Below are 25,909 nucleotides of genomic sequence, written 5' to 3' on the forward strand. Positions count from 1 at the left end.
TTCCGATCCGCCTGGACCTTAGCCTGGTGCGACGCCCGCACCAGATTCTCTCGGATACGGGACCATACCCCTTGCAGCTTTTTAGAAAATAGCTCCTCCTCCGGAACTGGGGAAGAAATGGAAGAAAATACTCCGAAAACAGGATGTCTACCACCGGAGCAAAAAAAAGGTGTGGTACCTGTGGCATTGGAATCATGGTTGTTTAGGGAAAATTCTGCCAAGGGGGAGAAAGGCAGCCCAATTATTCTGGTTCTCTCGAACAAAACACCTCAAAAACTGTTCCACATCCTGATTCTTCCTCTCTGTTTGTCCGTTAGACTCTGGGTGAAACCCGGAGGAAAACGACAGTGTAACTCCCAACCTGCTGCAAAAAGCCCGCCAGAATTTAGCCACAAATTGCGGTCCCCTGTCCGAAACGATCTCCTCAGGAAGACCATGCAACCTTACAATTTCTTTAATAAACACCTCTGATAGTGTCTTGGCACATGGCAGCCTGGAAAACGGGATCAAATGGCACATTTTCGTGAAGCGGTCAACGACTACCCAAATGACCGTGAAACCCTTAGACACCGGAAGGCCCGTGATGAAATCCATAGACAGATGAGTCCAAGGTGCCTTAGGAGGTTCCAATGGATGTAGAAGACCGTGGGGACGGGTATGCGACGCCTTGGCTCTTGCACAGACCGAACAATTTTGAACAAACTGCAAGACCTCCTTACTCCACCCTGGCCACCAAAAATTCCTAGACACCAATCTCATGGTCTCTGAAACCCCCGGGTGACCAGCAAGAACCGACTCGTGACACTCCCTCAGGAGACTTTGTCGGAGAGTAGTTGGGACAAAAAGCTTGTTTCTAGGTATCTTGGAAGATGCAGCGTGTTGCGCTTCGATCAAGGCCTTCTCCAATTTCGCGCCCAATACTGCTACCACCACTCCATCCCCAAGAATAGTGGCAGGCGCCTCTCGTTCCTCCTCAGTCGACATATACCGGGATAAAGCATCAGCCTTAACATTCTTTGAACCCGGCACATAAGTCACGTTAAAATGGAACCGCGCAAAAAATAGAGCCCATCTGGCCTGCCGTGCATTTAATCTCTTCGCTGACCCAAGATAAATCAAATTCTTGTGGTCAGTAAATACCTGGACTGGCCTTCTGGCCCCCTCCAGGAAATGACGCCAATGTTCAAACGCTAGTTTTATTGCTAGTAGTTCCCTATCTCCGATGTCATAATTCCGTTCAGAGGCAGAGAATTTCTTAGAAAAGAAGGCACAGGGATGCGTACCCTCCTCGAACTCCTGAGAAAGTACTGCTCCCACCCCCACCGAGGAGGCATCCACCTCCACTCGGAAGGCCAACCTCTCATCCAGCTGTTTCAAAATGGGAGCGGACGAGAATCGCTTCTTCAGTTCTTCAAACGCAGCTAGCGCCTCTGGCGACCACTTAGCACAGTCAGCCCCCTTCTTAGTCAAGTACGAGATGGGTTTCACAACCTCAGAAAATCCCTTGATAAACTGGCGATAATAGTTGGAGAACCCCAAGAACCGTTGGACCGCCTTTAGGTTCTCGGGTCGCGGCCACTCCAAGACTGCCCTGACCTTGTCAGGGTCCATCTCGAACCCCTTGTCCGATAGGATATAGCCAAGGAAACATAATTTATTGACCGCGAACACACATTTCTCCAGCTTAGCACTTAATTGGTTAACCCTCAGGAGATCTAAAACCTCTCTCACTCTCTCCCAATGAGTCTCCAAATCCGGGGTGTAAATGAGTATATCGTCCAGATAGACCACAACCCCCCTCCCTATGACGGCACTTAGTACATCATTAATAAAATTCTGAAAAAACGCAGGCGCATTGGTTAGACCGAAAGACATCACAAGATTCTCAAAGTGTCCTAGGGGTGTGTTAAACGCTGTTTTCCACTCATCCCCCCTCTTGATTCTCAGCAAGTTATACGCCCCACGTAAATCTATTTTACTAAACCAGCGAGCTCCCGTAATCTGGCTGAATAGATCCGAGATCAACGGAATGGGATAGGGATTCCGCACCGTGATTTTATTAATCTCCCTAAAATCCAAACAAGGGCGCAACCCTCCATCTTTCTTCTTTACAAAGAAAAACCCCACTGCTACTGGGGACTTAGATGGGCGAATATGCCCCACCTCTAGACTCCCCTCAATATACTCCTTGAGCGCCTCCCTCTCCGGAATAGTGAGATTGTACAACCGTGTCTTGGGTAGCACTGCATTAGGTATAAATTTAATCGAGCAATCATAGGTGCGATGTGGTGGTAATGTCTTGGCTGCCCTTTCCTCAAAGACCTCCCTGAACTCACATATTTCTTGAGGCAAATTGTCTATAGACAAAGACATAACGGATATGGGCAGACATCGACCATTACACCCCTGCCCCCAAGAAACTACTGACTCGGTCTCCCAGTTGATAATAGGGTTATGCTGCTTCAGCCAGGGCCACCCCAAAACTACTTGTGCTGGTAACTTTGACAACAAGAACAAGTCAATCTCTTCCCTGTGGCCACCCACAATAAACTCCAGACCCTCCACCTGTTTGGAGATGACAGCTTGCTGTAGAGGGGTCTTATCAATAGCCCACACTGGTATCTGAGACTCCAAGACCAAAGGACTCACCCTTAATTGCTCACAAAACTCTGAGTCAATAAGGTTGACTGCCGAACCACAATCAACCAAAATCCAGCACTTCTGCCCATTTACCCATCCTTCAAGGGTCAACCCGGCAGTCTGAGTACAGGAAATATGCACACCTCCCTCCTTAGTAGGTTTTCTCCCTTTACCCTCAATAGACCTGGGGTTATTACTCTCCTTGGCGAACCATTCTCTGGAGGGGCATACCCTTGCTACATGTCCCATCCCTCCACACACAAAACAGCGTACTGTGCGGGACCCTTCACTCTTGGGTCTAGCACTTCGCACAGTGGCCCCAATCTGCATGGGTTGGTCCCCCGGGTCCTCTCTAAAAACAGAGAATTGAGGAGGGCTAAGCCCCCCAGGACTCTTGTCTCCACGCTCCCGGAGGCGCCGTCCAACTCTAATTGCCAGCTGCATGGCCTCATCTAGATCTCCCGGAACAGGGTGAGAAACTAGATGGTCTTTAACCTGGTCCGAGAGCCCTGTCTCAAACTGACTAAGTAGAGCGGGGTCATTCCAGTGTACTTCTGCTGCCCACCTACGAAACTCTGTGCAATATTTCTCTATAGCGTGATCCCCTTGCACCACACGTCGTAGGTTATACTCAGCCGTGCGTACCCTGTCTGGGTCGTCATACAGTAACCCCATTGTGGAGAAAAACGCCTCTACAGTTAGTAAGCAAGCTGAGTCGGCTGGTAACGAATGTGCCCAGATGAGGGGATCATCTCTCAATAAAGTAATAATAATCCCAACTCTCTGTACCTCAGAACCGGAGGAAAACGGCCGTAGCCGGAAATACAAAAGACAGTCCTTTTGAAATCGGAAAAAATCTCACCTCTTACCTCGGAAGGGTTCAGGTAAGCTGACTTTTGGCTCCAGAGGCCGACCCACAGGGGCGCTACTCACCTGCCTCTGTATGCCCTCCACCTGAGAGGCTGTGTGTTGAGCCAACTGCTGTACTTGAGATACGCCAGAAGCTTGGATGGCATCCATTCGTAGCTTGATCCCCTCCATCTCAGTGGAAATCTGCTGCACCGCCTGGTACAACTGTTTCAGGTCCGTCATAATGCAAACGAACCCCTTTTTTTTTTTTTTTTTTTTACCGGCTGAGTGTACTGTTATGTCAGTCCAGGTAGCTGCAATGGGGCTAAGGGATAGCAGTAGGGAATCTCGCCCTGCACTACTCCCACTAGCTATCCCGGTCCCTGCCTCACGGGTGTGGGTCGGCTGTACTCAGGCTAAGCCTGACCCCGACAGCTCCTCTCTCACTGATTCCGTAGGCCTAGAGGGAAGTGGGAGAAGGAATGCCCTATAAGACCTCTAGGGACTGGAGACTAAAGGGGGTCACCCCTAACGAACAAGTGAAGCTGCTACTGACAGGGACTGACAAGGGTGTGCGCTGACTAACAACACAAGCAGCACACAGGAAAAATGTGGGAAAGGATTCCCCCAAACCAATATGGGAAGGAACCTTACACTAGGAAACAAACACAGGGAAACTGAGTAGAAATCAAAGGATAAGGCAATTCACTCACACAGTCAATTATACACAGAGGGAGGATTGGTGAACACAGAAGGGAAAACACACAAACCAACTCGTTCACCCAAACCTCCCAAACACCAACCACGGAACTTCCTCTATCCCAGAACACCACCTACTCCTCCTGCTAAGGCCTAGCTCTGTAAAAGCGACACTCAGCACAGAACCATGGGAGGCATGGGTTTAAATACAGAGTAGAGACCACTCCTCCCAGGTGCAAATGGGAGGACAGACTAATCAACCAGGAGATAAAGCTGCCTACCAGCAGTGCGCGCGTGCAAGTCAGAAGGTGTGCACCAATACTCACGACAGGACAACCCCGCAGCGCCAGGATGCCACCCCAGACACTGCGCAGCCAAAAACTCCCCAGGTAAGAAAAATAGAAAGTAAAGAACCTAAATACTCCTAACACTTTCACTGGCACACCGCTTGCAGTTGCAAAAAGAATGAATGGCACTGCCAGTTCTCAATATCTTTTTTTCTGTGAGGCTTAATCACACATAAGTACATAAGTCAACAGATGAGTTTTCTTGGCATAATGTTAGAACATTGATGGTGCTCAACATCCAAAATGTAGACCGCATAGCATATCTTTTGCAAAAAAAGAGAGAAAAAAAGTGGAAGGGCACTCACCAGCCTGTCGGAAATGCGCCTTGTCCCAAGTATGAAATTATCCCACACGAGGATGTAAACTGATGTATGGGCACAAAGTAGGGTAAAGAACGGAAGGAGTGCTATTGGCAGTTTGGAGGTCAAATTTTACAATAAAATGTCAATTTAGCTCCAAATATTTCATCTTCACAAGGGGTTATAGCAGATATTGCGCCCCACATTGTCTTAAGTTTCTTAAAAACATGACAATACCCCATAATTGCTGGTATCCTGATGTACAGACACATGGCAGCTCTCCGGAATGGATGAAGTGCTAATTGGATTTTTTTAGGCTAGATTTTGCTAGAACAGTTTTCGGGTACCATGTCCCATTTGCAGAGCCCCAATGCACCAAAACAGTGGAAACCCCCAAAATGTGACACCATTTTAGAAACTAGAACCCTTAAGGAATGTATCAAGTGACAAATATTCATTTAAAATCTAGTAAATTTGTCACAAATTTGAGTTTAAATTGGTTTGAATCATAGTGTATGACACTGTCAGGGCTCCTAGGAACCTATCTATAAAACATAGTGTATGACACTGTCAGGGCTCCTAGGAACCTATCTATAAAACATAGTGTATGACACTGTCAGGGCTCCTAGGAACCTATCTATAAAACATAGTGTAGAATACTGTCAGGACTCCTAGGAACCTATCTATAAACATAGTGTATGACACTGTCAGGACTCCTAGGAACCTATCTATAAAACATAGTGTATGACACTGTCAGGGCTCCTAGGAACCTATCTATAAAACATAGTGTAGAATACTGTCAGGACTCCTAGGAACCTATCTATAAAACATTGTGTAGAACACTGTCAGGACTCCTAGGAACCTATCTATAAAACATAGTGTAGAACACTGCCAGGACTCCTAGGAACCTATCTATAAAACATAGTGTAGAACACTGTCAGGGCTCCTAGGAACCTATCTATAAAACATAGTCTAGAACACTCTTAGGACTCCTAGGAACCTTCTATAAAACATAGCATAGAATACTCTTAGGACTCCTAGGAACCTATCTATAAAACATACTGTAGAATACTGTCAGGGCTCCTAGAAACATAACTATAAAACATTGTGTAGAACAGTCTTAGGGCTCCTAGGAACTTATCTATAAAACATAGTGTAGAATACTGTCAGGGCTCCTAGGAACCTATTTATAAAACATAGTGTAGAACACTGTCAGGGCTCCTAGGAATCTATCTATAAAACATAGTGTATGACACTGTCAGGACTCCTAGGAACCTATCTATAAAACATAGTGTAGAATACTGTCAGGGCTCCTAGGAACCTATCTATAAAACATAGTGTATAACACTGTCAGGGTTCCTAGGAACCTATCTATAACACATTGTGTAGAATACTGTCAGGGCTCCTGGGAACCTATCTATAAAACATAGTGTAGAACACTGTCAGGGCTCCTAGGAACCTATCTATAAAACATAGTGTATAACACTGTCAGGGCTCCTAGGAACCTATCTATAAAACATAGTGTAGAATACTGTCAGGGCTCCTAGGAACCTATCTATAAAACATAGTGTATAACACTGTCAGGGCTCCTAGGAACCTATAATACATAGTGTATAACACTGTCAGGACTCCTAGGAACCTATCTATAAAACAGAGTGTATGAAACTGTCAGGGCTCTTAGGACTCTATCTAGAAAACATAGGAGCCCTGACAGTGTCATACACTAGGACTCTATCTAACCGATTTCTATCTCTTTAATAGAGCCAAAGTAATGTCAAAATGAAAGTGATATGTACAGTGTGTCTATGGAAAGTGGATATAAACTGAGTTCTTGCTCATGTTTTTTTCATATACACAGGGTAGTTATATTGGGGAAAAAACACTATTTTTTTTTTTACAAAAAATAGCCTATTTTCAGGACTTGTATGTTCATAGTGCAAATGTTTGATGAAAAATGTGTGACAAACCATGTTTAATATGCCTATTGCCTAGTTGAAAATTAAGTGGCTTTCCAGAAAAAAAAACCTTCATGGGAGCAGAAATCTGCACTAACATGGCCTTAGAAGCAATGGTGTCTCTGAGGCTCCGCTCACATGGAGTAACGCGCCGCGCATTCAGACACGTATACGGGTGTCAGAGCGCGGCGCTTCAAAACAGATCCCATTGATTTCAATGGGAGCCGGTATACGCGCTCTACTCATTGAAATCAATGGGTTACATAGCCTTCCATTGATTTCAATGAGTAACGCGCGTATGCCGGCTCCCATTGAAATCAATGGGATCTGTTTTACCTGTATACGTGTCTGAATGTGCGGCGCGTTACTCCGTGGGAATGGAGCCTTATTTTGTCGTTTTTGTGCCGACAGTGTGAGACTAGCAAGTGGCAACAACAGAGTTTGAAGAAACATTGACTTTATTTTTTAAATAAAAAAAAAAAAAAAGCGCCCAAAACAATCTCTTTATAGAAGCAGATAACACAGCAGCATAACATTGGAGGTGGAGGAAAGACAACTGCAGAATTTCAAGAAACATTTGTGACCTCCTGTTAGTGTGCCTGCCCTTCATACCAGTTGAAAAGTGAAGAATGTGTAAGATTCCAGCCATTAGTTTGCAATAACCTTCAATATCGGCTTTATGATGGATTTTTCATTAATAAGAATTGATTTTCGTTAATAAGAATTGATCCTTCTTTCCTCTTCTTTTTATCAAGTAATCGATGCTGTAATATAATATATTCTGTATTCTGCTGATCTGATTCCAGGTGAGGACATCACATTCTGCGCTCCAGACTTCTCAGCAGGCAACTGCATCAATGACAGCCAATGCTCATCAGTCCGGTGGAAATTACCTGCACATCTTTATCACTGTCGCACAAGTAAAACCTGGAGAATATCTTGCTGTAAATTTCAATATTCGTAATACCAACATGGCTGCTCAGAACCAGATACAACACATCACCTACCTGGTGAGCAGTTTCTACAGTATATTTATCTCTCCAATAGAACTTTTGTTGCATTAAAGGCTTAATCCCAGGAATATCTATGGGCAGATACAGGAGATATTTCCAGCAGGAAGAAGCTTATGGGGTCTGACACTATATAGTATTATAATGGCGAGTATACAGGTAGAGTTATGATAACATGGCTGATGTAACTGAGATCTATGATCTGTGATGTTACTGGTTGACTTTCTATTTACTGTTTTCATCCTTGTAGATCATGAACAAGGGCAGGATACTGAAAGTGGAAAGACTATCCTGCCAGCCAAGTCAGGTTGTGGTTTTCATGAATCTTCCCATCACAGAAGAATTCGTCCCATCCTTCCGTATAGTTGCTTATTACATTGCTGGAAATGAGATTGTCTCAGATTCGATCTGGGTGGAAGTAACAGATTCCTGTATGGTATCGGTGAGGACTCTTATGTGGAGTATAAAAAGCATTGCCAATGTTCACTTGCAATTTACTTAGAATAACCTAATGGCGGGCACTTGTGTACTCTAAAGAGCAGAGAACAAACCAGACAATTCACATTCCATATTAAAAAATATACAGATGTAACAAAACTCACACACTCCTTACACATGGCCAATGTGAGGCTCAGAACAATCCCCAATCCGCTTGACCAACCTGTGATCACACAGAGATGCCAAACCTATTTGTAATAGAATATCAGACAGAAATATATAACAGGTATATAATACTAAATATTAATGGCACTTTTCTGTTGAGGTGCCCATACTTTTGCACCGGTCAAATTTTGGTTTAATGCATATTGCACATTTTCTGTTAGTACAATAAACCTCATTTCAATCCTGAAATATTACTGTGTCCATCAGTTATTAGATATATTAGACTGACATGGCTGCTGCAAACACCAAAATATTTAGAACTAAAAATGATTAAGATTAATAGGGGGGCACAAACTTTTTCATAGGACTGTAAAGCTGCTGTGTATCCATATCAATGGTTATACCAAATCCCGCCATCTACCTACCCTTGTATTAATCTACTACCCCCACATGTAGGGGGAACAACTATACTGGGCTATAAATGAGACACAATACATAAAATATAAGTGACATGTCAGTGACGCCCATATATCAGCTCCTCTACAAACTGCCCATAGATTGTATGTTACACTGTTACCGCCTGTGCTATATGGAGAATGTCCGCTAACATACCCATGTTATACCCTGACAGCTGTCGGTGACCGGTAACTCATATACAAAAATATACAACACAGTCCAAAGCCCTAGTTCTTCCATGAGACTGCAACTACAAGCAGATCACATGGCCAATGTGGGATTCGTGGCCGTAGACAAAGGGGTCTATGGGCTGAACAGCAAATTTAAGATCTCCCAAAGGAAGGTGAGAAACTTGTAAATCATATTAGAAGTCATTAAAGGGTTAAAGTGTGGCAAGGGATCTATTTACGAGGGTCCGACTCAGCCGTGTCTGTCTTACCTGTCTAGTTGTTGGAGTTCTTGGAGACATCAGACCATGGCTGCTCCCCGGGAAGTGGTGCCGATGGTATGGCGGTGTTTTATGATGCCGGCTTGGCCTTACAGTCAAGTCTCCAAACAACAACCCCGCAGAGATCAGGTAAGAGATCTCCTATCATTTCACTGAGAACATATTTTACTAAATAATAAGATTTTCCCTCTGTAGAGAGGTAGAGCAGAGTCATGTTCCCTGTGAGATGAGGAGGTACAGATGTGTCCACACTTAATCGATCTCCACATTAGATAACCAATGTAAGTTCTTGTGAAGCCATTTCGATACAATATTGCAATATTTTAACAAAAGCCTTGTCAGGTTTCCATTCACGCCTTCCTTTGCCCCCACAGAGTGCCCACATGAATGGGATACCCTTTTGTATTATCAAGACTTCATGTGGCTTAACTTGTGACACTCATACTGGACATGTCCAGATACTGTATAAGTTTACCAAGTGAAGCAACTTTTCCTAATGCATCATGATATTGTGGCAAGTGATCACAAGGGACTATCCTATTGAGTTCATGTGGGAATGACCCAGTGGGGGAGGGTAAATTGAAGCTTTTCAAGGTTTTTGTTAGCATACCGTGATATTGTGTTGAATCCGTTTTAAGACAAATTGGGAACCTTAACCAAAATGAAGATTAGTTAAAGGGGTTGTCCAGGAATTTCTACCTGAAAGGGTCAGCTGTACTGGGCCATTTCAGACAACTCTACTATACACAGCACAGATCTGGAAGCAGGTAGCTGCTTCCCCTTTATATTGACCAGGCACTAGTACTGCAGCTTCATTGATATCTGAGCTGCAGTACTAGTGCCCAGCCATAATACAGGGACCAAAGTCAACTGCTTCTGGCTCCATACTATGTATAGTACGAACATTGGAAGTGGCCCCTACAGCTGATCCATGTGGAGGCCACCTCTTAGACCACTCTTACATGCTGATGACCAGTGTCCGGGGTATTGTCCATAATACATAGTCATCATCTTTTTTTTTCCAAAAGAACAACAATGTTATGCTGGTACCACTAGGAGGCGCCGCTCCAGTTCACAACTGATTGAAGAGGAAACTATACATGGTGAGATGAAGGGCGATGGGAAGTAAATATTATTTTCATTACTATTCTTTTTTACCTGGAATTTCTCACTTTGCTTGGACCTTTATTAACAGATATTGAGCAGTACTGAATGTAACAAACATTGTAATGTATCTTATTTAAGGAATATGTTTCCTTCTCCACTTAACAGGCCAAGTTACTTTTTTTATACATGGAGAGGGGAAGGGGGAGGAGGAGGCTGATGGAAAGATACACAAATAGCTGCAGCTACTACTCTGCTATTCTGTGAGCGAAGGAGCAATTTTACTGCACTTCCACTGCACCAAATGAGGCAATACTTCAATTATCAGCCACCTCCCCCTCCCCTCTCCATAGATATCTGTATGTGAACTGGACATGGAGATGAAATATATGTAAATACACAACCTGAATGAAGATGAGGAAGAAAAGAGCAGTTTAATAGATTAAGAAAACAAAAATATCAAGAATCCCCTCTCAAGCTCAGATCTTGTGTTGTATACTGAGATTAGAGTTATTATAGCTATCACTGAAACCCTGTATTTTAGGCTCCAAGTACAAGGCCCCAGTGAGGAGATGCTGCGCTGATGGCATGTACCCATCCAGTCTCAGCTGTGAGAGACAAGCGGAAACTATCACGGAAGGCAAAGAATGTGTGGACGCTTTCCTGGACTGCTGCAAATACATCGAGCAGAAGAGAAAAGAGGAAATAAATGGAACAGAACAGGATGAAGGCAGCAGACGTGAGAAGTGGGGAATCGGGGGTGGTGGGGGGGTCAAGAAAATACACTGAAGAATGTAGGCTTCTTTTTTTCAAAAATATTTTATTGAAAGGTTTTGTCCAGGCTTGATAATTGATGGCCTATCCTATAGCTGATCCTCAGGGATCTCTGATGTCAGACTCCCATAGATTGGCAGATGATGGTTTATTCTAGGTATAGGTCATCAGTAAAGACGACCTTTCACTACTTCTACAAATTCCACTTCTTGGCATCTGTTAATAGTTTCTTCCACCGATCTGGAGAAATTGGGACAGTTAGAAAGGGCGTAAGCAGAATATCAGGCACCAAAACTAACAGCACTTATTATTCGGGAATGGCGGCAAATTGGACAGATTTACTAGTGACACAAACTTGCCCACATGGTTTGGTTTGCTCCAAGTTTACTATTTTTAGGCACCTTTCACCTTCCCCAACAAGAAGAGGTCTCATCTAAATTTGCACTTTATAAATATGTCTCAATATCTTATCATACTTTTTACACTTTTTCCTTTTTCTAAAGTTTGGCTGATGACTAATGTCTGATAAAAATGAGAAATGTATTTATTTATTTATTTCCAGAACCACAATCTGAAGTCCGCGCTGCTCAGAGGCGCAGAAGTGAGTAACGGGATAGTGAAATACACAGTAGAAAGTTATATATTACATTGTAAGCTATAAGAGATTCTACTCAGAGATGAACAAGTCTCCTGGAGTTTGTTTAGGGTCAGATTCGCCCAAACTGGGCATTAGATTTAATCAAATAAATTCGGCCCAAATCTAAAAAGTTCCAGTTGCCTTGAAAAGTCATGTCTTTACTTCCAATGGCCAACAGTGAGTCTTAAGTTTAGATCATGTGGTTTAGGTTATTCTGGGTCACTGAAAGTAAAGAAATGACAACCAGTGACGGGATCTCGGCTTCAAGTTGTTTTTTACTGGTTTCTTGTCATCATCGACCTACTTTTGAAAGCAGGTCAATGACCACGACTAACCCGGACCACATCAAATCAGACCATGATGGATGTAAGATGGAAGCTTAGATCACGTGGTTCCAGTTGCTCACGAATAACCCAGACCCCCAGGGAACTAAACCAACAGCTGAGATATAGGTTTAGAGATTACTCCCAGTCATTGAAAGTAGGTCAATAACTGAGAATTACAAGGTGGCCGGCTATTTAAGTAGCAGCTTAAAAGTTAAATAGCCGGCCGCCATTCTGAGCAAGCAACTCGTCTGAAGCAAATCCAAACAGTCTAAAGTTTATTGGAATCCAAAACTCTTAGGAAATTTTGCACAAACTCAATTTGGACTAAATTTGTTTGCTCATCTCTAGTTCTGCTCTAACAATATATTATTATTAGAGATGAGCGAACAGTAAAATGTCCGAGGTTCGATATTCGTTTCGAGAAGCCCCTCAATACTCGACTACTCGAATCGAATATCAAACCCTATTATAGTCTATGGGGGGAAAATGCTCATTTCAGGGGTAGGCAACATTCAATCAAATTATACTTACCAAGTCCACGAGTGAGGGTCGGGCTGGATCCTCTGAGAAGTCTTCTCCGTGCAGCGTCCCCGCGGCGTCTTCTGGCTCTGAATTCACTCTGCCAGGCATCGGGCCTGTGCAGAGCCGACTGCGCATGCCCGCACTGCAAGGGGACATGTGCAGTTGGCTCTGCCCAGGCCCAATGACTGGCAGAGTGAATTCAGAGCCGGAAGACGCCACGGGGAAGCTGCACGGAGAAGACTTCTAAAGGTAGGAGAAGAACCAGCGTTGATTGGCCGACTGTATAGCATTCGGCCAATCAATGCTGGTTCTGCATCGAACTTTTCCATTCCAATAGCGAGTGGTACTCGATCGAGTATGGTTATTTCGAATACCGTAGTATCCGATCGAATACTACTCGCTCATCTCTAGTCGCTATGCTGGTACTGTAAATCGTAGCGTTTCCGCAGAGTCGGGCCTTGGCCTGAGTGAGATTTTGGCTTTTCCCATCCATACATTGCATTAAAAAAGCTACAGAAAAGCTGCTTCTTTAAAAACATTTGCATTTCAAGTCAATTTTAGTTGTAAAAACGCCAAAAATTTACCAATAGATTTGATAAGGGACTAAAGGAAAAATGCTTCAGAAAATGCGGTGTGTTTTTGTTGCATTTTTTTTTTTCAGCTTTAGTTTGCAGATTCAGGGCACCCCTCGAAAAGAAACAAATTCCTCGGGACTCCCTTACCAAATACCCATACCAATTTTTGGCAAAAAAAATTTATTAAAAGAAACGGCAGTTCTGATGCAGATTGTAACGCAGTTTTGGAATTTCCAGGTGAAATATGTTAAGAAAATTTGTAAAATTTACATGATAGATATGTCATGTTTTAATCTGCAGGTGAAGATGATGATGAATATCTCCCAGATGACGAGATTTTTTCGAGATCAGAATTCCCAGAGTCCTGGTTCTGGAGAATAGAACAAATGCGAGAACGACCAGATAATAAGGGGTAATTCTTACAATTCATAGTGATATATTACTAGTTATATGATATATTAGATACATTCACAGGTTATGTAGCAGTCACTACTGTGCTGGGGATGAAGGACTCTCTTCTATTCGTATATGGGATCCTGGAGATATTATATGGTCATCATCCAGTGCCAGGGCTGCTTAACCATAGAGCCAACGGTGCACTTGCACAGGACATTTCTGCATTTTCTGTCCCTGCTTCACCACCGTTGTCTTTGTGCCCGGTGTCTTGGAGCAGTAGGAGTGATATAGTGATGTCACTTACTTGTACATTGCTCATGGGGGCATGCAAATGTGAGGGCAACTGGAAGGGGCCATGGGGGGAGGGACAAGTTATTGTCTGAGGGGCCATATGAGGACAGGTTAAAATGTTATGCATGCATGGGCATTTGACTATGTGGAGGTGGCCATGGACTGCTGTGAAACTACAACTTCCAACATGCTCCATTCACTTCCATGGGAGTTCCAAGAACAGCAGAGCAAGTATGCATGCTGGGAGTTGTAGTTTTGCAACAGCTGGAGAGCCAAGGTTCCCTGCCCCTGTGCTAGAGTAATCAAACAGGTAATATCCTATTAAAAAAAAAAAGCATGAGGGGTCCCACCAGGTCCCCTAAGGTCTCAGACCCTGTAGCAGCTGCTTTGGCTGCTCTAGCAATAGTTCCACTACTATCAAAGGGAGTAACAATCTAGCCAGGAGAATAGTGATAGAAGCCAAAGACAAGAATCGGAGCAGAATTGTTGTTCAAGCCAAAGATCAATACCGAGAAGTCAATGCCAACTCCAAGTCAGAAGCCAAGGTGGGTAAACCAGAACAAATAGCCAGCTGTCAGAACCAGGAGATGATGTCCTTCTCTCAGCAGAGTTTCTTCCATGAATCTGGGTCCATGTGAGTGTCTGTTTTCCCATCCTGAACAATATGCTAATTAGGAGGCTCCTAGCAGTATAGTTATATATGATACTAGTAGTCCCTGCCTCCCAGTGATATACTATCCCGTACTATAATCAGTATTATAATTGGTACAGGACAGTATATAGCTGGGAGTCAGGAACTACTAGTACCATAGATAACTGGGAGTCCCTCTATGGAACACTGTTCAGCTGGGAACATGCGACTCAGCTAGTTTCACACCTGCGCCTGCAGTCTGTTGCGGATTCTGTTCCGCATTCTGCTTAAAAGATGCAGAGACAAAGATAAGATAAACCTTTAATAGTCCCACAAGGGTAATTTCAGTTTGTTACAGCAGTATGGATAATACAAAAATAATACTAGAATACAACATACAAAGAGCTCAGGTAAAGAAGATAATAGGAGGGATATCACAACTTCTCTGTATGGAGTGATCTCCGCTTAGCTCGGTGCTGGTTGTACAGCCTGACAGGGAGGAAAGACCTCTGATAGCTCCTTCTCACACTTGGGGTGAAGCAGACGGTCACTTACAGTACTGCCCAGTGCTATCACAGTCCCATACATGGGGTGGGATTTGTTCTCCAGCATGGAGGTCACCATGGACAGTATCCTTCTGTCACCCACCACCTGTACTGGGTCCAGGGGGCTCCCCAGGACAGAGCTGGCCCTCCTGATCAGCCTGTCAAGTCTATTTCATATATAATGCAGGCTAGGAGCTACATTTGCAGCATACAATCTCCAGTAAAGAATGAAGTTCTGCAGGGTCACCATTAATAGAATGATGGGTCAGATCTTTGGCTGGGCTGTACATTAAAGTTCTTACAGGCTTTACAGACTCAGCCAGAGAAGTTTGTCTGATAGTCCTAGAAACCTTAAGGCAGTGACTGCAGCCAGGAGCTTATATACAGAGATACTAACAGCATGTATAAAGATATAAATATACATTACCCATACACATATACTACATATAGAACTCTATTACACATATAACTATATACGTTAACTTTAAGAACTTCAGACTGACAAAGTTTTACTGGGTAACGAATCAGCTTAGAACTTTCTATACATTATATGGTCATTTCTACGTCTTCACCGCTGATGAGTTTTTCTTTTCTTTAGGATTTCAACCAAGGTTCTTAACGTCTTCCTGAAGGAATCTATTACTGCTTGGGAGGTTCTGGCCGTCAGCCTATCCCAAAATAAAGGTAAAAACCTTCCTGTATCTTCTGTGAACATAAGCGGGTGTTGATGGTCAAGGTTGTTGGTTTCTCTGCGTAATGACCATAATATAGTACAAACATACTGGACATGTAGTCACCTAACAGAACTATTATAAGGCAATATATTGAGAGATTTCAGAAAACTATGTACAACAAGGTTCCTTTAAGAAGTTTTATACATAGCAGTGATTATTACTGTAGATTCAGTGGTGAAATATTAAAGGGGCTCTATCATTTGGAAATTGTGATTTTAGATAGTGATATGCCTGAATAGCCTTTGTAACGCCTCCTCCTTTGCTTGTGCTCCTGTGTTGCCCTCCTCCTCCATAGGTGTAACCACCTCCCTTCTGAGCGCTACTGCACATGCCCAGTCACCATTTTCTTGTGGACAGTGGAAGAAAGTGCACAAGAAAATGGCGCTTGGGTATGTGCAGTAGCGCTCAGAAGGGAGAAGGGATCTAGACTATAGAGAATGGAGGCAGTTACACCTACGGAGGAGGAGGGCATCACAGGAGCACAGGTAAAGGCAGGTGCATTACTAAGGTATGACGCAGGGGGGAGTGCATGATGGCTTGGGGAACGCCCAAGGTACACAGAGAGGTTAATTTGCATATCGGTATTACTGATATGTGAAAAAAATGGGGGGTGGGGGTCTTTTCAAAATTTAGTAGCAGGATCTGAATAGCCTTTTTAAAGGCTATTGAGGCATATCACTATCTAAAATGAAGATTTCCAAATGATAGAATCCCTTTAAATCAAAGTATGACCATAAGTGATGACTACTACTACTATATTTTATTTGTTATTCCTTATAAACAATACTTAAAGGGGTTGTCCAGAAATTACAGAACTTGGTAACTAGTTGTGGAACACAGTCCCTGGTGCTCCAATGTCCCCTTTAAAGGGATTCTACTAGAGATGAGCGAACACTATTTGAAACTGCCGTTTTGAATAGCACGCACCCATAGGAATGAACGGACACAGCCGGCATGCAGGGGGTTAAGTGGCCGGCCGCCAGCAAAGTCTGCGTGCCGGCTGCTTCCATTCATTCCCATGGGAGCGTGCTATTCGAAACAGCAGTTTCGAATAGTGTTCGCTCATCTCTAGATTCTACCATTAAAGCAACTTTTTTTCTAATTACCACGTTGGAATAGCCTCAAGAAAGGCTATTCGTCTCCTACCTTTAGATGTGGTCTCCGTCGCGCCGTTCCTTACTTACCGGTATGCTAATGAGGTCTCAGCAGCAATGGGGGGGCGTCCTTCTTCTTCATCTGCCTCCTCCCCTTGTCTGTCGTCTTCTTTCTTCGTCATGTCTGACGCCTGCGCAGTCGGCTCTGACAGCAGAGACCCTGTTAGAGCCGACTGCGCATGCTCAGTAAGGTCCGTACAGCCCTCCGACGCCTGGATGAGTTCACTTGCGCGTGATTCCACTTTATTGGCAATACAGGGGCTTTGCAAAAAAACAAACTGTGTTATCCGGGGTACACCAGTGTCATACATGTGGGCATACACTGCCATTTGGGTACACAGCAGGGTGCAGATGTGAAGGAGCGATATGTGCTTTTGGAGTGCAGATTTAGATTGTTGAACACCATGTCACATTTGCAGAGACCCTAAAATGCCCCTACAAAATAGGGTCACTTCTTGGGAAATTCCAGTTTAGTGTCAACTCCAGGGCTCTGCAAAAACAATATGGCGCCCACAAAGTCCCCCTAAATCTGTACCCCAATAGCTAAAAAGCGCAGTGCTCCTTCCCTTCTGAGCCCTGCTGTGTGCCCAAGCATCAGTTTACACCCACATATATAATTTTTTGCCCTTCAGGATCGCCCACTTAATAGTTATAGGAGTGCAGGTCTCTGACAACACAAAGTTGTCTCGATGTATTAGTCACTGAAATGGCATATTTCTTTAAAAAGTTCAATTTTGAATTTGTAGATTTATTTTTGGGAAGCATTTTAGGCTCAAAATCTTAATACCCCTTGATACATTCCTTGATGGGTGTAGTTGCTAAAATGAGGTCACTTTTGAGGGGTTTCCATTGTATTGATACTTTAGGGGCTCTGCAAATGCGACATGGCACCTGAAAACTATTCCAGCAAAATTTGCCCTTCAAAAGTCAAATAGCACTGTTCCCATTCTGAGCCCCACCATGTACCCATACAGCAGATTGTGGCCACATATGGGGTATTGCCGTATTCATGAGCAATTGTGGAACAAACTGTGGTGTGATTTTTCTTCTATAACCACTTGCAAAAATTAAAAAATATGGTGCTAAATAGACAATTTATTGGGAAAAAAGTAATTTGTAATTTTTACGTCCCAATGTTAATAAAATATCTGAAACACTTGTGAGGCTCAAATGTTCACTATACCTCTATATAAATTCTATGAGGGGTGTAGTTTCCAAAATAGGGTCACTTTTGGGGGGTTTCCATTGTGTTGGTACTTTAGGTAATCTAAAAATGCGACACTATTCCAGCAAAATTTGCCCTCCAAAAGCTGAATAGCGCTCTTTCCATTCTGAGCCCCACCATGTACCCATACAGCAGATTATGACCACATAAGGGGTATTCCTGTGTTCAGGAGAAATTGTGTAACAAACTTTAGGGAGCGTTTTCTCCTTTATCCTCTTGAGAAAATGAAAAATTTGGGGCTAATTTGACAGTTTATTGAAAAAAACTTTTAGGAGTTTCCATTGTTTTGGGCTCTGCAAATGAGACATGGTGCCTGAAAACTATTCCAGCAAAATCTGCTGTTCAAACGTCCAGTGTCGCTCCTTCCCTTCCATGCGCTGCCTTGTGCCCAAATATCAGTTTACACCCACATGTGGGGTATCTCTGTGCTCGGGAGAAATTACTTAAACTGTCAGATGCATTTTCTCCTTTATCCCTTTGTGAATGTGTTAATTTTAGGTCTAAATGAATGTACAGTGGGGCAAAAAAGTATTTAGTCAGTCACCAATAGAGATGAGCGAACACTAAAATGTTCGAGGTTCGAAATTCGATTCGAACAGCCGCTCAATGTTCGTGTGTTCGAATGGGTTTCGAACCCCATTATAGTCTATGGGGAACAGATACTCGTTAAGGGGGAAACCCAAATCTGTGTCTGGAGGGTCACCAAGTCCACTATGACACCCCAGGAAATGATGCCAACACCTCTGGAATGACACTGGGACAGCAGGGGAAGCATGTCTGGGGGCATCTAACACACCAAAGACCCTCTATTACCCCAACATCACAGCCTAACAACTACACACTTTACACACTCAATACCACCTCTCTGACAGTAGGAAAACACCTTGAAACATGTGTATTTGGCACTTGCAGTGAGGAGAGCTTGTCACTAGCAGTGAATTTGGCCCTTGTAGTAAGTTGAGGTTGGCACCAACATTTGTTTTGAAAATCAGGGTGGATTGAGCCTCTAACCAGCAGAGTTTGGGCAAATTCATGGTGGAGGGAGCCTCTAAACACCCCAGTTTCGGCAAATTCATGGTGGAGGGAGCCTCTAAAAACCCCAGTTTGGACCAATTCATGGTGGAGGGAGCCTCTAACCAGCCCAGTGTGGGCAAATTCATGGTGGAGGGAGCCTCTAAAAAACCCAGTTTGGACCAATTCATGGTGGAGGGAGCCTCTAACCAGCCCAGTTTGGGCAAATTCATGGTGGAGGGAGCCTCTAAAAAACCCAGTTTGGACCAATTCATGGTGGAGGGAGCCTCTAACCAGCCCAGTTTGGGCAAATTCATGGTGGAGGGAGCCTCTAAAAAACCCAGTTTGGACCAATTCATGGTGGAGGGAGCCTCTAACCAGCCCAGTTTGGGCAAATTCATGGTGGGGGGAGCCTCTAAACAGCCCAGTTTGGGCAAATTCATGGTGGAGGGAGCCTCTAAACAGCCCAGTTTGGGCAAATTCATGGTGGAGGGAGCCTCTAAACAGCCCAGTTTGGGCAAATTCATGGTGGAGGGAGCCTCTAAACAGCCCAGTTTGGGCAAATTCATGGTGGAGGGAGCCTCTAAAAAACCCAGTTTGGACCAATTCATGGTGGAGGGAGCCTCTAACCAGCCCAGTTTGGACCAATTAATGGTGGAGGGAGCCTCTAAACAGCCCAGTTTGGACCAATTAATGGTGGAGGGAGCCTCTAAACAGCCAAGTTTTGGGAAATTCATGGTGGAGGGAGCCTCTAACCAGCCCAGTTTGGACCAATTCATGGTGGAGGGAGCCTCTAAACAGCCCAGTTTGGGCAAATTCATGGTGGAGGGAGCCTCTAAAAAACCCAGTTTGGACCAATTCATGGTGGAGGGAGCCTCTAACCAGCCCAGTTTGGACCAATTAATGGTGGAGGGAGCCTCTAAACAGCCAAGTTTGGACCAATTCATGGTGGAGGGAGCCTCTAAAAACCCCAGTTTGGACCAATTCATGGTGGAGGGAGCCTCTAACCAGCCCAGTTTGGGCAAATTCATGGTGGAGGGAGCCTCTAAACAGCCCAGTTTGGGCAAATTCATGGTGGAGGGAGCCTCTAACCAGCCCAGTTTGGACCAATTAATGGTGGAGGGAGCCGCTAAACAGCCCAGTTTGGACCAATTCATGGTGGAGGGAGCCTCTAACCAGCCCAGTTTGGGCAAATTCATGGTGGAGGGAGCCTCTAAACAGCCCAGTTTGGGCAAATTCATGGTGGAGGGAGCCTCTAACCAGCCCAGTTTGGACCAATTAATGGTGGAGGGAGCCGCTAAACAGCCCAGTTTGGACCAATTCATGGTGGAGGGAGCCTCTAAAAACCCCAGTTTGGACCAATTCATGGTGGAGGGAGCCTCTAAACAGCCCAGTTTGGGCAAATTCATGGTGGAGGGAGCCTCTAACCAGCAGAGTTGGTGGAAATCAGGGTGGAGGGAGCCTCTAACCAGCAGAGTTGGGGGAAATCAGGGTGGAGGGAGCCTAGTATTAGCAGAATTGTGCAACGCTTATGGTGGATGAGTATGAGGATGCGGAGGAATTGGAGAGGTTGAGTACAGACATGGAGTTTCATGTTGGGGTGCTTTACACAGGTGGGCACAAAAATGACGGCTCTACCCAGTGGTGGTTCATTTTTATCAAAGTGAGCCGGTCAGCACTCTCAGCTGACAGACGGGTGCGCTTGTCAGTGATGATGCCACCGGCTGCACTGAACACCCTCTCAGATAGGACGCTGGCGGCAGGACAGGACAGCACCTCCAAGGCATATAGGGCAAGTTCAAGCCACAGGTCCAACTTCGACACCCAATACGTGTAGGGCGCAGAGGGGTCGGAGAGGACAGGGCTGTGGTCGGAAAGGTATTCCCGCAACATGCGCCTATACTTCTCACGCCTGGTGACACTAGGACCCTCCGTGGCGGCACTTTGGCGAGGGGGTGCCATCAAGGTGTCCCAGACCTTAGACAGTGTGCCCCTCGTTTGTGTGGACCGGTGAGAACTTGGTTGCCTACTGGAGGAACTGCCCTCCCTGCCGCCAACGTCACATGCTGGAAACATCTCCATCATATTCTGCACCAATTGCCTGTGGCAAGCATTGATGCGATTGGCCCTCCCCTCTACCGGAATAAAAGACGAGATGTTGTTTTTATACCGGGGGTCAAGGATAGCAAAGATCCAGTACTGGTTGTCCTCCATGATTTTGACAATACGCTTGTCGGTTGTAAAGCACCCCAACATGAACTCAGCCATGTCTGCCACAGTGTTAGTTGGCATGACTCCTCTGGCCCCACCGGAACGTTCAATCTCCATTTCCTCCTCATCCTCCATGTCTACCCATCCGCGCTGCAACAATGGGACGATTCGAAGTTGCCCGGAAGCCTCCTGTATCACCATCACATCATCGGACAACTCTTCTTCCTCCTCCTCCTCCTCCTCCATTAAACGCAGTGAAGCGGACAGATGTGTGGACCTACTCTCCAGCTGTGACGGATCGGATGCTATCCCTAACTCCTCTGTGTGATCTGAGTTATCCCTGATGTCAATCAGGGATTCTCTCAGAACACACAAGAGCGGGATTGTAAGGCTCACCATCGCATCCTCAGAGCTCACCCTCCTTGTGGACTCCTCAAAGACCCGTAGGATGTCACAAAGGTCTCTCATCCATGGCCACTCATGGATGTGAAACTGAGGCAGCTGACTTTGTGGCACCCTAGGGTTTTGTAGCTGGTATTCCATCAAAGGTCTCTGCTGCTCAACCACTCTATTCAACATCTGAAACGTTGAGTTCCAGCGTGTGGGGACGTCGCACAAAAGCCGGTGTTGTGGCACATGCAGGCGTTGCTGGAGAGATTTTAAGCTAGCAGCGGCTACTGTCGACTTGCGAAAGTGGGCGCACATGCGCCGCACTTTCACCAGTAGCTCTGGAACATTGGGGTAGCTCTTTAGGAAACGTTGCACCACTAGGTTGAAGACGTGGGCCAGGCATGGAACATGTTGGAGTCCGGCAAGCTCCAGAGCTGCTACCAGGTTCCGGCCGTTATCACAAACGATCATGCCTGGGCCCAGGTGCAGCGGCTCAAACCATATTGCCGTCTCATCGAGGAGGGCATCCCTCACCTCGGAGGCAGTGTGCTGTCTGTCCCCCAAGCTGATCAGCTTCAGCACAGCCTGCTGACGTCTACCAACGCCAGTGCTGCAACGTTTCCAACTCGTAGCTGGGGTCAATCTAACAGCGGAGGAGGAGGCGGTGGCGGAGGAGGAGGCGGTAGAGGAGGAGGAGGAGGGGGGTGTTCTTCTCGTGTCCCTGCCAGGAATGTTAGGCGGGGAGACGAGGTACACCGGGCCAGTTTGGGAAGCAGTCCCAGCCTCAACTACATTCACCCAGTGTGCCGTCAGTGAAATGTAGCATCCCTGTCCGCATGCACTTGTCCACGCGTCGGTGGTCAAGTGGACCTTTGTGCAAAGCGCGGAACTAAGGGCCCGCCTGATGTTGAGTGACACGTGCTGGTGCAAGGCGGGGACGGCACACCGGGAGAAGTAGTGACGGCTAGGGACGGCATAGCGAGGTGCCGCAGTTGCCATCAGGTCCAGGAAGGCGGGAGTTTCAACAAGCCGGAACGCCAACATCTCCTGGGCCAGCAGTTTAGCGATGTTGGCGTTCAAGGCTTGCGCGTGTGGGTGGTTAGCAGTGTATTTCTGCCGCCGCTCCAATGTCTGAGAGATGGTGGGTTGTTGTAAAGAAACGCCTGATGGTGCCTTTGATGGTGCAGGAGAAGGAGATAAGACAGGACCAGGGGAGGATGAGGTAGAAGTCAACAAAGTGGCGGAGGCAGATGAAGTGGTGTCCTGGCTCGTCCTCTGGAGTGCATCGCCAGCACAGTCAGCAGTGGCAGTGGCAGAGGCAGAGGCAGTGGCAGAGGCAGTGGCAGTGGCGTGAACGGCAGGCGGCCTTTGTCCTGCCGTTGCTGCCTGCCACTGATTCCAGTGCTTGGATTCCAAATGACGGCGCATTGAAGTGGTGGACAGGTTGCTCTTCTCAGAGCCCCTAATCAATTTCGAGAGGCAAATTGTGCAGACAACACTATATCTGTCCTCGGCGCATTCCTTGAAAAAACTCCACACCTTCGAGAAACGTGCCCTCGAGGTGGGAGTTTTTCGGGGCTGGGTACGAACTGGAACATCTTGGGAGATTCCGGGTGTGGCCTGGCTTCGCCTAAGCTGCTGACCTCTGCCTCTGCCTCTAGCTACCCTTTTTGGTGCTGCACCTGCCTCAACATCCACACTACTTTCCCCGCTTGACATCCCCCCTGTCCAGGTCGGGTCAGTGTCCTCATCATCCACCACTTCCTCTTCCAACTCCTGTCTCATCTCCTCCTCCCGCACAATGCGCCGGTCAACTGGATGCCCTGACGGCAACTGCGTCACATCATCGTCGATGAGGGTGGGTTGCTGGTCATCCACCACCAAATCGAACGGAGATGGAGGAGACTCTAGTGTTTGAGCATCTGGACACAGATGCTCCTCTGTTAGGTTCGTGGAATCGTGACGTGGAGAGGCAGGTTGAGGGACAATGAAAGGAGCGGAGAACAGCTCTGGGGAGCAGGGACAGTTTGGGTTATTGTTCTGTAAAGCTTCGGAATTTTGGGAGGAAGGAAGACAAGACTGTTGGGTAATAGGAGGAGAGGAGGCAGAGTCTGACTGGCTGCTGGACAATGTGCTGTAAGCGTTCTCTGACAGCCATTGCAAGACCTGTTCCTGGTTCTCGGGCCTACTAAGGTTTGTACCCTGCAGTTTAGTTAATGTGGCAAGCAACCCTGGCACTGTGGAGTGGCGCAATGCTTGCTGCCCCACAGGAGTAGGCACGGGACGCCCTGTGGCTTCACTGCTACCTTGCTCCCCAGAACCATTCCCCCGACCTCGCCCACGGCCTCGTCCACGTCCCTTTCCGGGAGCCTTGCGCATTTTGAATTCCTAGTTAGAAATTGGCACTGTATACCAGTAGTAAAAATTGTGGGTGCACATAACCCCAATATATTCTTTGAATTACCAGTCAGAAACTGGCACTATATGGCAGTAGCAAGAAATGAGGGTATTTGTATTCCCAATATATTCTTTGAATTCCCAGTCAGACAATGGCACTGTATACCAGTAGTAAAAATTGTGGGTGCACGTAACCCCAATATATTCTTTGAATTACCAGTCAGAAACTGGCACTATATGGCAGTAGCAAGAAATGAGGGTATTTGTATTCCCAATATATTCTTTGAATTCCCAGTCAGACAATGGCACTGTATACCAGTAGTAAAAATTGTGGGTGCACGTAACCCCAATATATTCTTTGAATTCCCAGTCAGACACTGGCACTATATGGCAGTAGCAAGAAATGAGGGTATTTGTATTCCCAATATATTCTTTGAATTCCCAGTCAGACAATGGCACTGTATACCAGTAGTAAAAATTGTGGGTGCACGTAACCCCAATATATTCTTTGAATTACCAGTCAGAAACTGGCACTATATGGCAGTAGCAAGAAATGAGGGTATTTGTATTCCCAATATATTCTTTGAATTCCCAGTCAGACAATGGCACTGTATACCAGTAGTAAAAATTGTGGGTGCACGTAACCCCAATATATTCTTTGAATTCCCAGTCAGACACTGGCACTATATGGCAGTAGCAAGAAATGAGGGTATTTGTATTCCCAATATATTCTTTGAATTCCCAGTCAGACAATGGCACTGTATACCAGTAGTAAAAATTGTGGGTGCACGTAACCCCAATATATTCTTTGAATTCCCAGTCAGACACTGGCACTATATGGCAGTAGCAAGAAATGAGGGTATTTGTATTCCCAATATATTCTTTGAATTCCCAGTCAGACAATGGCACTGTATACCAGTAGTAAAAATTGTGGGTGCACGTAACCCCAATATATTCTTTGAATTACCAGTCAGAAACTGGCACTATATGGCAGTAGCAAGAAATGAGGGTATTTATAACCCCAATATATTCTTTGAATTCCCAGTCAGACAATGGCACTATATGGCAGTAGTAAAAATTGTGGGTGTATATAGCCCCAATTCTATTGCTAGGGGACTTGCAGGGTATTTCTGGGGTGAAGGTGGGGGGGCACACCGTTGGAACGGGTATCGGGGTATATATCGGGTATACGGGAATACACTGACAGTGTATTCCATTCAGGATCCTGGGAAAGCTGGGTTGCGGCGATTGAGCCCGTCAGTGCCACGTTACACTGACAAGCTTCTCCCTGGAATTTAGCTCTTATAAGAGCTGTTGGTTGTCTTCTCCTTCCTATCCTAGCCTGTCCCTGCCTACCCAGAATCTAAGCCCTAGCTAACTGGACGGAAACCTCCGTCCCCGGTGAATTGCAAGCTCAGAATGACGCGAACCTGGGCGGCGCTGTTCTTTTAAATTAGAGGTCACATGTTTTCGGCAGCCAATGGGTTTTGCCTACTTTTCTCAACGTCACCGGTGTCGTAGTTCCTGTCCCACCTACCCTGCGCTGTTATTGGAGCAAAAAAGGCGCCAGGGAAGGTGGGAGGGGAATCGAGTAATGGCGCACTTTACCACGCGGTGTTCGATTCGATTCGAACATGCCGAACAGCCTAATATCCGATCGAACATGAGTTCGATAGAACA

At 45.6% G+C, this 25,909-nt stretch overlaps 1 protein-coding gene across 1 annotated transcript in view; it reads left to right on the forward strand.

The window, feature by feature from the left end:
* Nucleotides 1-25,909, forward strand: part of LOC142202394 (complement C3-like) — a 104,342-nt gene that overhangs the window by 25,924 nt on the left and 52,509 nt on the right. The window contains exons 12-19 of the mRNA XM_075272488.1: nucleotides 7,596-7,799; nucleotides 8,050-8,241; nucleotides 9,034-9,201; nucleotides 9,306-9,435; nucleotides 10,335-10,409; nucleotides 10,955-11,149; nucleotides 13,545-13,656; nucleotides 15,706-15,791. Coding sequence (XP_075128589.1) covers nucleotides 7,596-7,799; nucleotides 8,050-8,241; nucleotides 9,034-9,201; nucleotides 9,306-9,435; nucleotides 10,335-10,409; nucleotides 10,955-11,149; nucleotides 13,545-13,656; nucleotides 15,706-15,791 — 1,162 coding nt within the window. The remainder of the gene's footprint in view (nucleotides 1-7,595; nucleotides 7,800-8,049; nucleotides 8,242-9,033; nucleotides 9,202-9,305; nucleotides 9,436-10,334; nucleotides 10,410-10,954; nucleotides 11,150-13,544; nucleotides 13,657-15,705; nucleotides 15,792-25,909) is intronic.

Source organism: Leptodactylus fuscus, chromosome 5 (assembly GCF_031893055.1).
Source record: "Leptodactylus fuscus isolate aLepFus1 chromosome 5, aLepFus1.hap2, whole genome shotgun sequence".
Taxonomy (NCBI): domain Eukaryota; kingdom Metazoa; phylum Chordata; class Amphibia; order Anura; family Leptodactylidae; genus Leptodactylus; species Leptodactylus fuscus.